The sequence below is a fragment of the Sapajus apella genome, unplaced genomic scaffold (genome assembly GCF_009761245.1).
Source record: "Sapajus apella isolate SASKATOON/1434 unplaced genomic scaffold, GSC_monkey_1.0 scaffold20, whole genome shotgun sequence".
In the NCBI taxonomy this organism is placed as follows: Eukaryota; Metazoa; Chordata; class Mammalia; order Primates; family Cebidae; genus Sapajus; species Sapajus apella.
In genome coordinates, this window is record NW_022436960.1 from 25,424,838 (window position 1) to 25,437,440 (window position 12,603).

At 53.1% G+C, this 12,603-nt stretch overlaps 1 protein-coding gene across 1 annotated transcript in view; it reads left to right on the forward strand.

The window, feature by feature from the left end:
- The window catches only part of ISM2 (isthmin 2), an 18,779-nt gene extending 7,600 nt beyond the window's left edge, over positions 1-11,179 (forward strand). Inside the window, exons 2-6 of the mRNA XM_032287737.1 lie at positions 3,600-3,842; positions 3,953-4,222; positions 10,485-10,625; positions 10,872-10,955; positions 11,088-11,179. Of these exons, the coding sequence (XP_032143628.1) occupies positions 3,600-3,842; positions 3,953-4,222; positions 10,485-10,625; positions 10,872-10,925 (708 nt within the window). The 3' untranslated portion in view covers positions 10,926-10,955; positions 11,088-11,179. The remainder of the gene's footprint in view (positions 1-3,599; positions 3,843-3,952; positions 4,223-10,484; positions 10,626-10,871; positions 10,956-11,087) is intronic.
- Positions 11,180-12,603: the final 1,424 nt, after the last annotated feature.

The following is a 12,603-nucleotide window of genomic DNA, read 5'->3' on the forward strand; positions in this document are numbered from 1 at the left end:
GCCCGGACTTTTTTTTTTTTTTTTTTTAATAAAGATAGGGTCTCACTCTGCAGCGCAGGCTGGAGTGCAGTGGCTCACTGCAACCACTGCCTCCCAGGTTCAAGCAATTCTCCTGCCTCATCCTCCTGAGTAGCTGGGGCTACAGGCACCTGCCACCACGCCCAGCTAATTATTTTATTTTATTTTTTTTTTTATGGGACGGAGTTTCGCTCTTGTTACCCAGGCTGGAGTGCAATGGCGCGGTCTCGGCTCACCGCAACCTCCGCCTCCTGGGTTCAGGCAATTCTCCTGCCTCAGCCTCCTGAGTAGCTGGGATTACAGGCACGCACCACCATGCCCAGCTAATTTTTTGTATTTTTAGTAGAGACGGGGTTTCACCGTGTTGACCAGGATGGTCTCGATCTCTTGACCTCGTGATCCACCCACCTCAGCCTCCCAAAGTGCTGGGATTACAGGCTTGAGCCACCGCGCCCGGCTATTTTGTATTTTTAATAGAGATGGGGTTTTACCATGTTGGCCAGGCTGGTCTAGAATTCCGGACCTCAAGTGATCCACCCGCCTCAGCCTCCCAAAGTGGTAGGATTACAGGAGTGAGCCACCATGCCTGGCCTAGACTAGCACACTTTCTTAACTACAGCACTTATTCACATTTGGGCTGGATGATTCTTGTGGGTGACGCTGTGCACTGCAGGCTATGTAGCAACATTCCTGGCCTGTGCCTACTAGATGCTAGTAGAAACCCCCTCTAGCTGTGACAACCACAAATATCTCCAGACAGTGCCAAATGCCCCCAGATAAGAACCGCTGCAAAACCATTGTATCACCTGCCACAGGCAGGCCCAGCCATCGCCAGGCTAGGGTGTCCCGATCAGCCAAAAGCCCGCACAACCCTGAATACCTGCTGCTCTGAGACCGCCTGTCTATGCCCCAGAGACTGCAGACAGTGGAAATGCCAAGCAAAGTCACAGGCACAGTTAGAGCCTTGGTGGAATTGTGGGTGGGAGCTGCCAGGAAGGCAGCACTTGGGGATGCCCAGGCCTCCCACACTGATCAGTGAAGGGGCTGAGTTGTTCCACTACTCATCCTTCCACCTTCCACTCATCCACCCTGCTGTCTAGACTAGAGTGCTTTGACTCAGCAAGAGACTCCAGGCTGGGGCCGAGATGGGCCCATGGCTGCCCTGGGACCAGGCATTTAGTGCCAGCGCCTTGGAGCCAGATGTTTGGACACCGCAGATGGGGATGTCAAAAAGAGAGAGACAGAAGGTTGTGAATCTCTTCTCAACCTTTCGAGAAAAAATATTCAAAAATAAAAAAAAAAACCAAAAAACAAAAACAAAAAAATAAAGAGAAAAAATAGTTTGAGAGTGACAAACGAGGCTGATTAAGCCCCCTGAAAACTAAACCGTCAGAACGACTTGAGACAGTGTCTCACTCTGTCGCCCAGGCTGGAGTGCAGTGGTGTGATCTTGGCTTACCACAACCTCTGCTTCCTGGGTTCGAGCGATCCTCCTGCCTCAGCCTCCTGAGCAGCTGGAATTACAGGTGTGCACCATCATGCCTGGCTAATTTTTGTAGTTTTAGTAGAGACGGGGGTTTCACCATGTTGGTCAGGCTGGTCTCAAACTCCTGACCTCATGATCTGCCCACCTCAGCCTCCCAAAGTGCTGGGATTACAGACATGAGCCACTGGGTCTGGCCCAGCCCCTGGTTTTTGAAGGGGACTCTATACTATCACTGTATAGCACGCAGGTTAAGAGCATGGGCTCCAGTCCCAGACTGCCTGGTTTAAATCCTGACTTTATTGCTAAATGTCTGTGCAACCTCTGGTAGGTTACTTGCCCTCTCTGTGCCTTAGTTTCCATTGTAAGACAGGGAGGATGAAATGAATGATGAAGTGTTTAGAATAGTGCCTGGTGCACAGTAAATACTGTGGATATGTCTGATAAATAAATTCTCACAGTCCTTGCAGGGAAGAATGATTATCCTCAATCTGCAGATGAGGACATTGTCAAGTTGAAGAAGTTAGTAAGAGCTAGAGCTGGGATTTGAACCCAAACTTCTCTGCCTCTCAGAAGCAGTGTTTGTCAGCCATACCATGCTGCCCAGGTATGAGACGAGAGGCCTGGCAAGGCTGTGGCCTGGGTGAAACAGGGTCCACAGGTGTCAGGCTCCTGAGACTCATAAAGTGGCTCTGGGAGGTGCTCCTGTCCTGGCATAGAGACCCGGTGCAGCCTGGAGGCAGGTGGTGGCCACTGAGCCCCTGGTGCCCCACTGTCTGAAGGATGCTGGAGCAGGAGTCAGAGATGACGCGGGTCTGCCTTTCACTTACCATCTGATCTGAAGCCAGGACTGTCCCGGTGAGGACAATATGGCCAGTGGCTGTTGGAAGGGATGAACTGGCTGAGTCAGCCATGCCAGCAGCCTGGAGTAGAAAAAGGAGATGGCTGGGCACGGTGGATCACGCCTGTAATCCCTGCTCTTTGGGAGGCCAAGGCGGGCAGGTTCACCTGAGGTTGGGAGTTCAAGACCAGCCTGACCAACATGGAGAAACCCTGTCTCTACTAAATATCAAAATTAGCCAGGCGTGGTGGCGCATGCCTGTAGTCCCAGCTACTTGGGAGGCTGAGGCAGGAGAATTGGTTGAGTATAGGAGGCGGAGGTTGCAGTGAGCCGAGATTGTGCCATTGTACTCTAGACCGGGCAACAAGAAAGAAACTCTGTCTCAAATAAAAAAAAAAAAGCCAGGCATGGTGGCTCATGCCTGTAATCCTAGCACTTTGGGATGCTCAGGTGGGCGGATCACGAGGTTAGATGTTTGAGGCCAGCCTGACCAACATGATGAAATCCCATGTCTACTAAAAATACAAAAATTAGCCAGGCTTGGTGGTGGGCGCCTGTAATCCCAGCTACTCAGGAGGCTGAGGCAGGAGAATTGCTTGAACCTGGGAGGCAGAGGTTGCAATGAGCCGAGATCGAGCCGCTGCACTCCAGCCGGGGCAACAGAGCAAGACTCCGTCTAAAAAAGAGAAAAAGAGCCAGGCCTCAGCCAGGCAGGCAGGTGGAGGAAGGTAACTGTGGTCAGAGGCACCAAGGAACACAGCCCTCCCATGGATGGCCTGGGCAGGGCAAAGTGGACAGGATCAGGCCGAGGGGAAAGGCCCAGGCCTCCCACCCACTCCCCAATAGGACCAGGCACATCCCTCGGGGCTTCCTGCTCTGGCCTGTGAGGGGTTGGAGGCACATTGTCTGCAAAGGTCTCCGCTGTCTAAAACAACTGTCTTTCCTTCTTGGGCCTCCTTCTTCACCTGTGAAATGACCCTCCTTTTCATGTCTCACTACGGCATCCGCTGTGAAAGTACTTTGTGGACATAATTCACTGTCTGATCAGCTACACCCTCACTTAACCGCTGAGGGCCTGAAAGCAGGCGGTATGCAGATTTTATATTACATTTACACACTCCAGAGAGGTGTGAGTCACAGGGTGAGTTCATGACCTGGGCAGACCCCAGGGCTCCTGGATCCGCCTGGCCAGCCTTTTTCTGGTCCCCGTGCGGTGAGCCGTGACCCGTTACCTCATCTTCCCACTCTCTCCCTGAGGCCTCAGCCTCCCCAGATCCTAGGTCTCCGAAGGAAGAGGAGGAGGCACCACTGCTCCCCAGAACCCACCTGCAGGCAGAGCCACACCAACAGGAACCCTGGACTCTCACTGAGCCAGCAGCCCTGACCCTAGGCAATGCCACGCCTCCCAGGGCGCTGGAGGTTAGTTCCTTGCTGCTGGAGCTGCAGAAGCTGCCAGGATTGGCCAACGCAACCTTGAGTACCCCGAACCCTGATATCCAAGTGAGAGCTTCAGAAGGGCCAGCACCTCCTGGATCCGCCTGGCCAGCCTTTTCTGGTCCCCATGGGGTGAGCCGTGACCCGTTACCTCACCTTCCCTCTCTCTCCCTCAGGCCTCAGCTTCCCCAGATCCTAGGTCTCCGAAGGAAGAGGAGGAGGCACCACTGCTCCCCAGAACCCACCTGCAGGCAGAACCTCACCAACAGGAACGCTGGACTCTCACTGAGCTGGCAGCCCTGACCCCAGGCAATGCCACCCCTCCCACAACCCCAGGCAATGCCACCCCTCCCATGACCCTGGAGGTTACTTCTTTGCTTCTGGAGCTGCAGAAGCTGCCGGGATTGGCCAACACAGCCTTGAGTACCCCGAACCCTGATAGCCAGGTGAGAGCTTCAGAAGGGCCAGCAGCCCCTCAGACACCCGGAGAGAAGGGGGACTGAGAGGGTGGACGCAGGATAGCCTGCATCTTGGACTCCGTGGAAGGTGGGGCTGTTGCGTGGGGTCAGAGGACAGGCTCCCCATGTTCACTCTCTGGTGTAGCAGGCAGAGTACCTGCCCCTGTACTTTCTAGTTGTGGGCTTTGGGCAAATCTCTTGGCTCTTTGAGTCTCTGTTCTTTAGACCATGGCAAGAGACAAACAGCACCAACCTAGCAGGGCTGTGTGAGCACCACTGAGTGGGAAATGCTCTGTGGGCTACAAGGGACTCCAGGCATCTGGGGAGGCCTCCTGGAAAAGACCTGTGGGTCCGATCCCCGCCCAGACCCCATGCCTCACCTGCAGCCCTTAAAGAGGGGGTTCAGCATAGAATGGGGTGGGCTGGTGGCATGGGGGACAGCCACCTGAAAGACTTTGTAGGAGAGGAAATGAGAGCGGCTGGCAGAATTCTAGTTACAGGCGCCACTGCCTGGGGTGAGTCTCTCATGATAATAATTCTGCAGGTTTGTGTAGCAGCTACAGTTTACAAAACACTTTCGCCAGAAGGGAAAAAAAGCCCACAAAAGTATAAAACACAATCCTGGCCGGGTGCGGTGGCTCACGCCTGTAATCCCAGCACTTTGGGAGGCCGAGGCGGGTGGATCACGAGGTCAAGAGATCGAGACCATCCTGGTCAACATGGTGAAACCCCGTCTCTACTAAAACTACAAAAAATTAGCTGGGCATGGTGGCGCGTGCCTGTCATCCCAGCGACTCAGGAGGCTGAGGCAGGAGAATTGCCTGAACCCGGGAGGCGGAGGTTGCGGTGAGCCGAGATCGCGCCATTGCACTCCAGCCTGGGTAACAAGAGCAAAACTCCATCTCAAAAAAAAAAAAAAAACCACAATCCTAAAATTATTTAAAAATGTCTTTCTTCTTTTTTCTACCTACCTACACACACACACACACAGAGACACACACAAAAAACTGGAAGGTTTTTTTCTGTCAGTGATAGAGTATAGGTGAATTTTCTTTTCTTCTTCTTTTTTTTTTTTTGAGATGGAGTCTCGCTCTGTTGCACAGGCTGGAGTGCAATGGCGTGGTCTCTGCTCATTGCAACCTCTACTTCCCAGGTTCAAGCGATTCTCCTGTTGCAACCTCCCCAGTAGCTGGGTATGCCGCCATATCTGGCTAATTTTTGTATTTTTAGTAAAGACGGGGTTTTACCATGTTGGCCAGGCTGGTCTTGAACTCCCAACCTTGTGATCCACCCACCTCAACCTCCCAAAGTGCTGGGATTACAGGCTGAGCCACCAAGCCCTGCCAGAATATAGGCGATTTTCATTTTCTTCTTCATAATTTGCTGGGTTTTTTTCAAATTTTGTTTAGTGAACCTCATGTTACTTTACTGAATAGCCAAAAATAATGTTTCCGAAATTCCATTTCACATAAATGATTTTATTTTACTTATTTTCCATCCATATTGTGGTTCAAGAGAGCTCCTCTGAGGGCTGCTGTGGGTATTTGATGTCGGGAGCACTCGGCTTCCAGCCCTACCATGAGGAACTGGAAGCTCAGAGCTGCCAAGGCCCAGCAGCTGCATGCTGGCAGAGCCGGGATTCAAAGCCAGCTTCTCTTAAACTAGTGAGCGTCAACCCTGGCACTTGTTAAAACTACCATAGACCAGTTCAGTCCCTATCTGGGGTCTGGGAATCAGGAGTCCCCAGGTGGTCTTCAGCTGTGATTTTTGTGCCCTCAGAGGTCAGGATGGTTAGTCAAGAACGTCAGCCAAGAGAAGACAGTTGGTTTGAAGGAACGGATGGGCCTTGCCTCTGGCCCTGGCCCATCATCCCCGCTCTCCTTAGAATGCAGCTCTGAGACCTCCTTCACTAGCCAGCCTGGCCTGTTTGCTCCTGCAGGTGACCATCGAGGTGGCAGAGGACACCCAGGCAGAGGTGGAGACAGACCTGTTGGCCAAGCCCAGCAATCGCCTGCCCCAGGGCTGGCTGTCCACCTTCTGGTCCTTCTTCTGGGGAGATCCAGAAGAGGAAGAGGGTACTCGTCTCAAGGACAGAGCCCCAGGGGAACAAGAGGAGAAGCGGGAGGAAAAGGAGGAAGACAAGGATTATTCTGTAGAGGAAATTAAGGATCTGGACCAAGAAGACAAAGAGAAGGACGATGACAAAGAGGAGGAGCTCTGGTTCAATGGGACTACAGACAACTGGGACCAGGGCTGGCTGTCCCCCAGGGCTTGGGTCCTCAAGGAGTTTAACATCAAAGGTGAGCACCCCCGTCTTGCCATCCCCCAGCTGCTCCTCTATAGGTCCTGAGTGGAAATGGGGGTGTGGGAGAGGACGGGGCCCTCCCAGCCAGGAGCATCTGGGGAAGCCAGGTGCTTAGGGCCTCTTCAAACACCATCGTCAACTCAAAAGTAATATTGCCAATAGCTCGCAAAGTTTTTCCTTTTTTTGAGATCAAGTCTTGCTCTATTGCCCAGGCTGGAGTGCAGTGGCATGATCATGGTTACTGTAGCCTCAAACTCCTGGGCTCAAGAGATCCTCCCACCTTAGTCCCCGAATAGCTGGAACCACAGGTGCGTACCACCAGGGTAGGCTAATTTTTTCTTTATTTTTCATTTTTTAGTAGAGATAAGGTCTCCCTATGTTGCACAGGCTGGTCTCAAACTCCTGGGCTCAAGAGATCCTCCCACCTTGGCTTCCCAAAGTACTGGGACTACAGGCATGAGCCACGGTGTCCAGCCTTTGTTTTTTCTTCTTTTTTTCTTTTTCGGTTTTTTTTTTGTTTTGTTTTTTGTTTTTAATAAAGATGGGGTTTCACCGTGATGGCCAGGCTGGTCTTGAACTCCTGACCTCAGGTGATCCACCCATCTCGGCCTCCCAAAGTGCTAGGATTACAGGTGTGAGCCACAGCGCCCGGTCTCTTCTTTTTTTCTAAACAACATTTGACGCTCACAAAAATCCCTGATATCCCCTAAGCAAAAGACATTTGTTACTATTATATTTATTTACATCTGTGAGTTTCCAAGGATTGAGAAATTATAAATTCCACATCTCACGACTGATCTTATTTTCAGATTGTGTATGTGGCTTTGACTCCTGGCTCTGCTGCCTACCAGCTGAATGAACTTGGGCAAGATTCTCCAACTCTCTGTGCCTGAGTTCCTTCCTCTATAGAATGGGGAATGGTACAGCCTTTACTACATGGAGTTGGCTGTGGAGAGTATTGAGTTAAGACATACATAGTGCCAGCATGGAGTAAAGAAAATATTCGTTATTTTTATGATTTTTGTTAGAAAAAGGCATAACAGCACAAACTGTTCAGAAAATATTACCTTAAGCCTACTAGCTTCTCATGATGACAGATTTTTTTTTTTTTTGAGACGGAGTTTCGCTCTTGTTACCCAGGCTGGAGTGCAATGGCGCGATCTCGGCTTACTGCAACCTCCGCCTCCTGGGTTCAGGCAATTCTCCTGCCTCAGCCTCCTGAGTCGCTGGGACTACAGGCACGCGCCACCATGCCCAGCTAATTTTTTGTAGTTTTAGTAGAGACGGGGTTTCACCATGTTGACCAGGATGGTCTCGATCTCTTGACCTCGTGATCCACCCGCCTCGGCCTCCCAAAGTGCCGGGATTCCAGGCTTGCGCCCCCGCGCCCGGCCTTGATTTTTTCAGCTAATTTTTTTTTGAGGTGGAATCTCACTCTGTTTCCCAGGCTGGCGTGCAGTGGCATGATCTTGGCTAACTGCAACCTCCGCCTCCCGGGTTCAAATGATTCTTGTATCTTGGCTTCCCGATTAGCTGGGATTACATGTGTGCACCACCATGTGCACATTTTTGTATTTTTAGTAGAGATGGGGTTTCACCATGTTGGCCAGTCTGGTCTCAAATTCCTGACCTCAAGTGATCCACCCACCTCAGCCTCTCAAAGTGTGGAGATTACAGACGTGAGTCACCTCGCCTGGCCGTGATGATGATTTCTATTTTTGCAGATTGTGGTTTAGGTTTCCTGTGGGTGCAGACATGTTTTATGCATAGTTGTGGCCATTTCCCTTGGAGCCCTGGTGTCTTGTCGATGGACAGAGGTGCCTGTAATTAAGACTAAATTGTGAGCCGGGCGCGGTGGCTCAAGCCTGTAATCCCAGCACTGTGGGAGGCCGAGGCGGGTGGATCACGAGGTCAAGAGATCGAGACCATCCTGGTCAACATGGTGAAACCCCGTCTCTACTAAAACTACAAAAAATTAGCTGGGCATGGTGGCGCGTGCCTGTAGTCCCAGCTACTCAGGAGGCTGAGGCAGGAGAATTGCCTGAACCCAGGAGGCAGAGGTTGCGGTGAGCCGAGATCGCGCCATTGCACTCCAGCCTGGGTAACAAGAGCGAAACTCTGTCTCAAAAAAAAAAAAAAAAAAAAAAAAAAAAAGACTAAGTTGTGACAGGCTCTTTCCAATTCACTAAAATAATGTAAACTCACAGAAAATTTTCATGACTGGCTGGGCACAGTGGCTCATGCCTTGTAATCCCAGCACTTTGGGAGGCCAAGGCAGGTAGACTGCTTAAGCTCAGGAGTTCATGACCAGCCTGGGCAACATGGTGAAACCCTGTCTCTACAAAAAAACACAAAAATTGGTTGGGCATAGTGGCACCTGCCTGAAGTCCCAGATGCTTGGGAGGCTGAAGTGGGAGGATCACTTGAGCCCGGGAGGTCAAGGCTGCAGTGAGCCATGATCACACCGCTGCACTCCAGCCTGGGCGACAGAGCAAGACCCTGTCTCTGAAAATAAAAAAAAGGAAAAATTTTCATGTTTTTCAGCTTTTCTCCCATTAATTTCCCTTAAACTCTTGGTGCCAGCACTGGCCTGCCTGTGAAGTGTGGAACCAGCTGTCAGTATTTTGGGGGTTCCACAGAAAGCACTGGTTCTCAGGCTCTGCACAGTCTGAGGATTTTGGTCCGGCCGTGGCTGGAGTGCATTGGCAAGATCACAGCTCACTGCTGCCTCAGCCTCCCTGGGTCAAGCGATCCTCTTTCCTCAGGCTCCTGAGTGGCTTTTTAAAAATTTTTGTAGAGATGGGATTTTGCCATATTTCCCAGGCTGGTCTTGGATACCTGAGTTTAAGCAATCTGCCTGCCTCAGACTCCCGAAGTGCTGGGATTACATGCCCAGCTGGGAAATTATTAAATATGCCCAGTGCAAGGGGAATATTGGCAGCCTTGGTTTTGACTGACATAAAAACTATAGCTCAGGCCAGGTGGGTGGCTCACGGCTTTCATCCCAGCATTTTGGAGGCTGAGGCTGGCGGATTGCTTGAGCCCAGCAGTTCAAGGCCAGCCTGGGCAACATGGCGAAACCCTGTCCACAAAAAAAATTTAAAAATTAGCCAGGATTGGCCCGATGTGGTGGCTCACACCTGTAATCCCAGTACTTTGGGAGGCCAAGGTGGGCAGATCACTTGAGGTCAGGAGTTCAAGACCAGCCTGGCTAACATGGTAAAACCTTGTCTGTACTAAAAATACAAAAATTAGCTGGGCATGGTGGCACACGCCTGTAATTCCAGCTACATGGGAGGCTGAAGCAGGAGAATCACTTGAACCGGGGAGGTGGAGGTTGCTGTGAGCCAAGATCACGCCACTGCACTCCAGCCTGGGAGACAGAGCCAGACTCTGTCTCAAAAATAAATAAATAATTAAATAAATATTAGCCAGGTTTAGTGGCCTGTGCCTGTAGTCCCAGTTACCAGGAAGCCTGAGGTGGGAGGATTTCTTGAGCCCAGGACGTCAAGGCTGCAGTGAGCCGTGATCACATTATTGTACTCCAGCCTGGACAAAAGGGTAAGTAAGACCTTGACTCAACAAACAAATAAAAAAAAACTATAGCTCAGAGATGTCGGGGGACTTGCGCAAGGTCACACCAATAGCAGTCAGATGGCTCCCAGCCCCAGGTATCATTTTCTCTTCATTGCTGTGTTGGCACAGAGCAAGTGGCTAGGAGTTGTTCTGTCTCTTCGCACAGGTTGTTCACTGCAGAAGGGTACCCAGTTGACAGTGCAGGTGAAAGCTGAAATCCAGCCCATGTTCCAGCCCATGTTTCATTCACGAGGCTGGCAGCCCTGGCATGGGCTGCATCCACCTGAGGAAAGGGTGCCCTGTGCTGATGTGCACTGATATGCCCTGTGGGCTGTGTGCACTCACCCCCAGCTCCCTGTCTTGACCCAGATCATGAGACTCAGGAGGAGTGGAGTCCCTGGTCTCCCTGCAGTGGGAATTGCAGCGCTGGTAAACAGCAAAGAACTCGGTCCTGTGGCTACAGCTGCACCTTCATCGAGTCCCGCACCTGTGAACTGCCCTTCTGCTCTGGTGAGATGAGTCCCGCCCCCGCATAGGAGTGGCTGGTGTGGCTTAGACTGGAGGGTTGGTCCCTTGGAAAAGTGGGTGGGCTTGGGAGAGGGGATGCAGGAAGCTCACAAACATGGTCGTCCTGCCTTGTCCCAGGCTTCTCTCGGCTGCTGTGGGCACTGAGAGCCTAGTGAGGGCTGGGGTTCCCCATGAGGGGCACTGAGGTGCCCTGGGGAGTCACCAGCCTGGCCTCTTTTCTTCCCAAAGACACCGAGGACAAGGACATCTTGGGCCCCCTCAGTGAGGAGTGGCAGCACCTGAACGAGAGTGCTACAGATTTGTTTGGCCAAGGTCAGTGGGGGGCTAGGCACCAGCTGGGGCCCGGGCCTTCTGTCCCCTTGCACTGGCCCTTAGTCCCCACCCCACACGGGTGTGGCTGGCTCTCTGACTGGCTTCCCTCCTGCACTTCCCTGCCCTCTGCAGATGTGGACAGCTGCGAAAAGTGGCTGACCTGCAAGAACGACTTCCTTACCAACTACATAAGCCAGATGCAGCGGGACCTGCCCAGCTGCCCGTGTGTCTACCCGCGGGGGGCCATGGAACGCACCGTGAGCATGCGGGACCACCAGCGCCAGGGCCGCAGATACCGGTGGACGGACGCCAGTGGCCATTCCGAGCGCCTGGACATCTACCGTCCTACGGCGCGCTACTGCCTGCGCTCCCTGCTGTCCGAGGAGAGCAGCACGCTGGGCGCCCAGCACTGCTGCTATGACAACCACCGCCGGCTGCTGACCCGCGGCAAGGGCGCGGGCGCGCCCAACCTCATCAGCCCGCAGTTGTCACCGCAGCTGCACTTCAAGGTGGACATGCTGCCCTGGATCCTGTGCAAGGGGGACTGGAGCCGCCTCCACGCCGTGCGCCCCCCCAACAACGACCGAGCCTGCCCCGACAACCCCCCGTTGGAGGAGTACCTGGCACAGTTGCAGGAGGCCAAGGAGTACTAATGCCGGGGCTGCGGAGCAGACGCTGCAGGTAGAGGGCCCGCGCTGCTGCTGCTGCTGCTGTTTGGGGGGAGAACTTTCCTGGTAGGGCCTTCACCCCGCCCCTGCCCAGAAAGGGTGAGTGAAGGGCTCCCCCAGCAAGGTTGGTCCCAGGCTGCGTGCCCGCTGCCTGTGACCCCGAGGCAGATGTCTCAGTGGGGTTAGTGAGAAGGTTGAAGGGTATGGAGGGCCCAGAGTGGGTGTCCCTGGGAGCCCTGGAAATGTGCATACCTGCCTGTGTCTGCTGCCGCCTCCCGCTGCTGCCTGCTGGGAGGTGCTGTCCCACCTGGCCCTTCATTTTCCTCCTCCTTGGGAGCTGGGCTCTTCTGCACCGGCTCTGCACATAGGTGTTAGCCAGCAGCTGCAGAAACATCCCGATTCCTGGGATCTCCAGTGAGTCACTCACACCCCACTCTGATGGCCAGCCGAGGAAGGGCCACTCTTATCATCCACACAGCCATCCTTGGCCAGGGGCGCATCCAGCCCTGCTGGCCACCCCTCCTTATCTGTGGGTGGTGCACGTGCCCTTCTTTCCCCACCCCCTGCCATGAGCCACTGTACGGGAGGGTTTCTGCAGCCCCAAGCTGCCTTTCTGCTGGACACCACTTTCGTTTTGGGCTGAAAGCCATCCCAGCTGAGGGAAGTAGACTCCAGGCAGGGAACTGGTTGCTCAGTTCTGGTCCCTTTCCTTCGCTTAGGCCGCTCTGTTCTGCTGTTTGTAGGGATGTGCAGGGCTGGGAGCTGGCACTGCCCCGAGTGGGGGGGGGGTGATAGCTTGTCACAGTAGCCAGGCTTGGGCGAGCTTAGCAGTGGCTCAGGAGAGCGTGTCACACATCTATAGTGATGGTAAACCAGTTCTCTGGGAGGGAAAAAAAGCCCTGATTTGTTGCTTGTGGGCAACTTTTGTGGTTTCAGTCCTTCTGCAGTGGCCTGTTTCCTGCTCCCAGCATCACTGAATG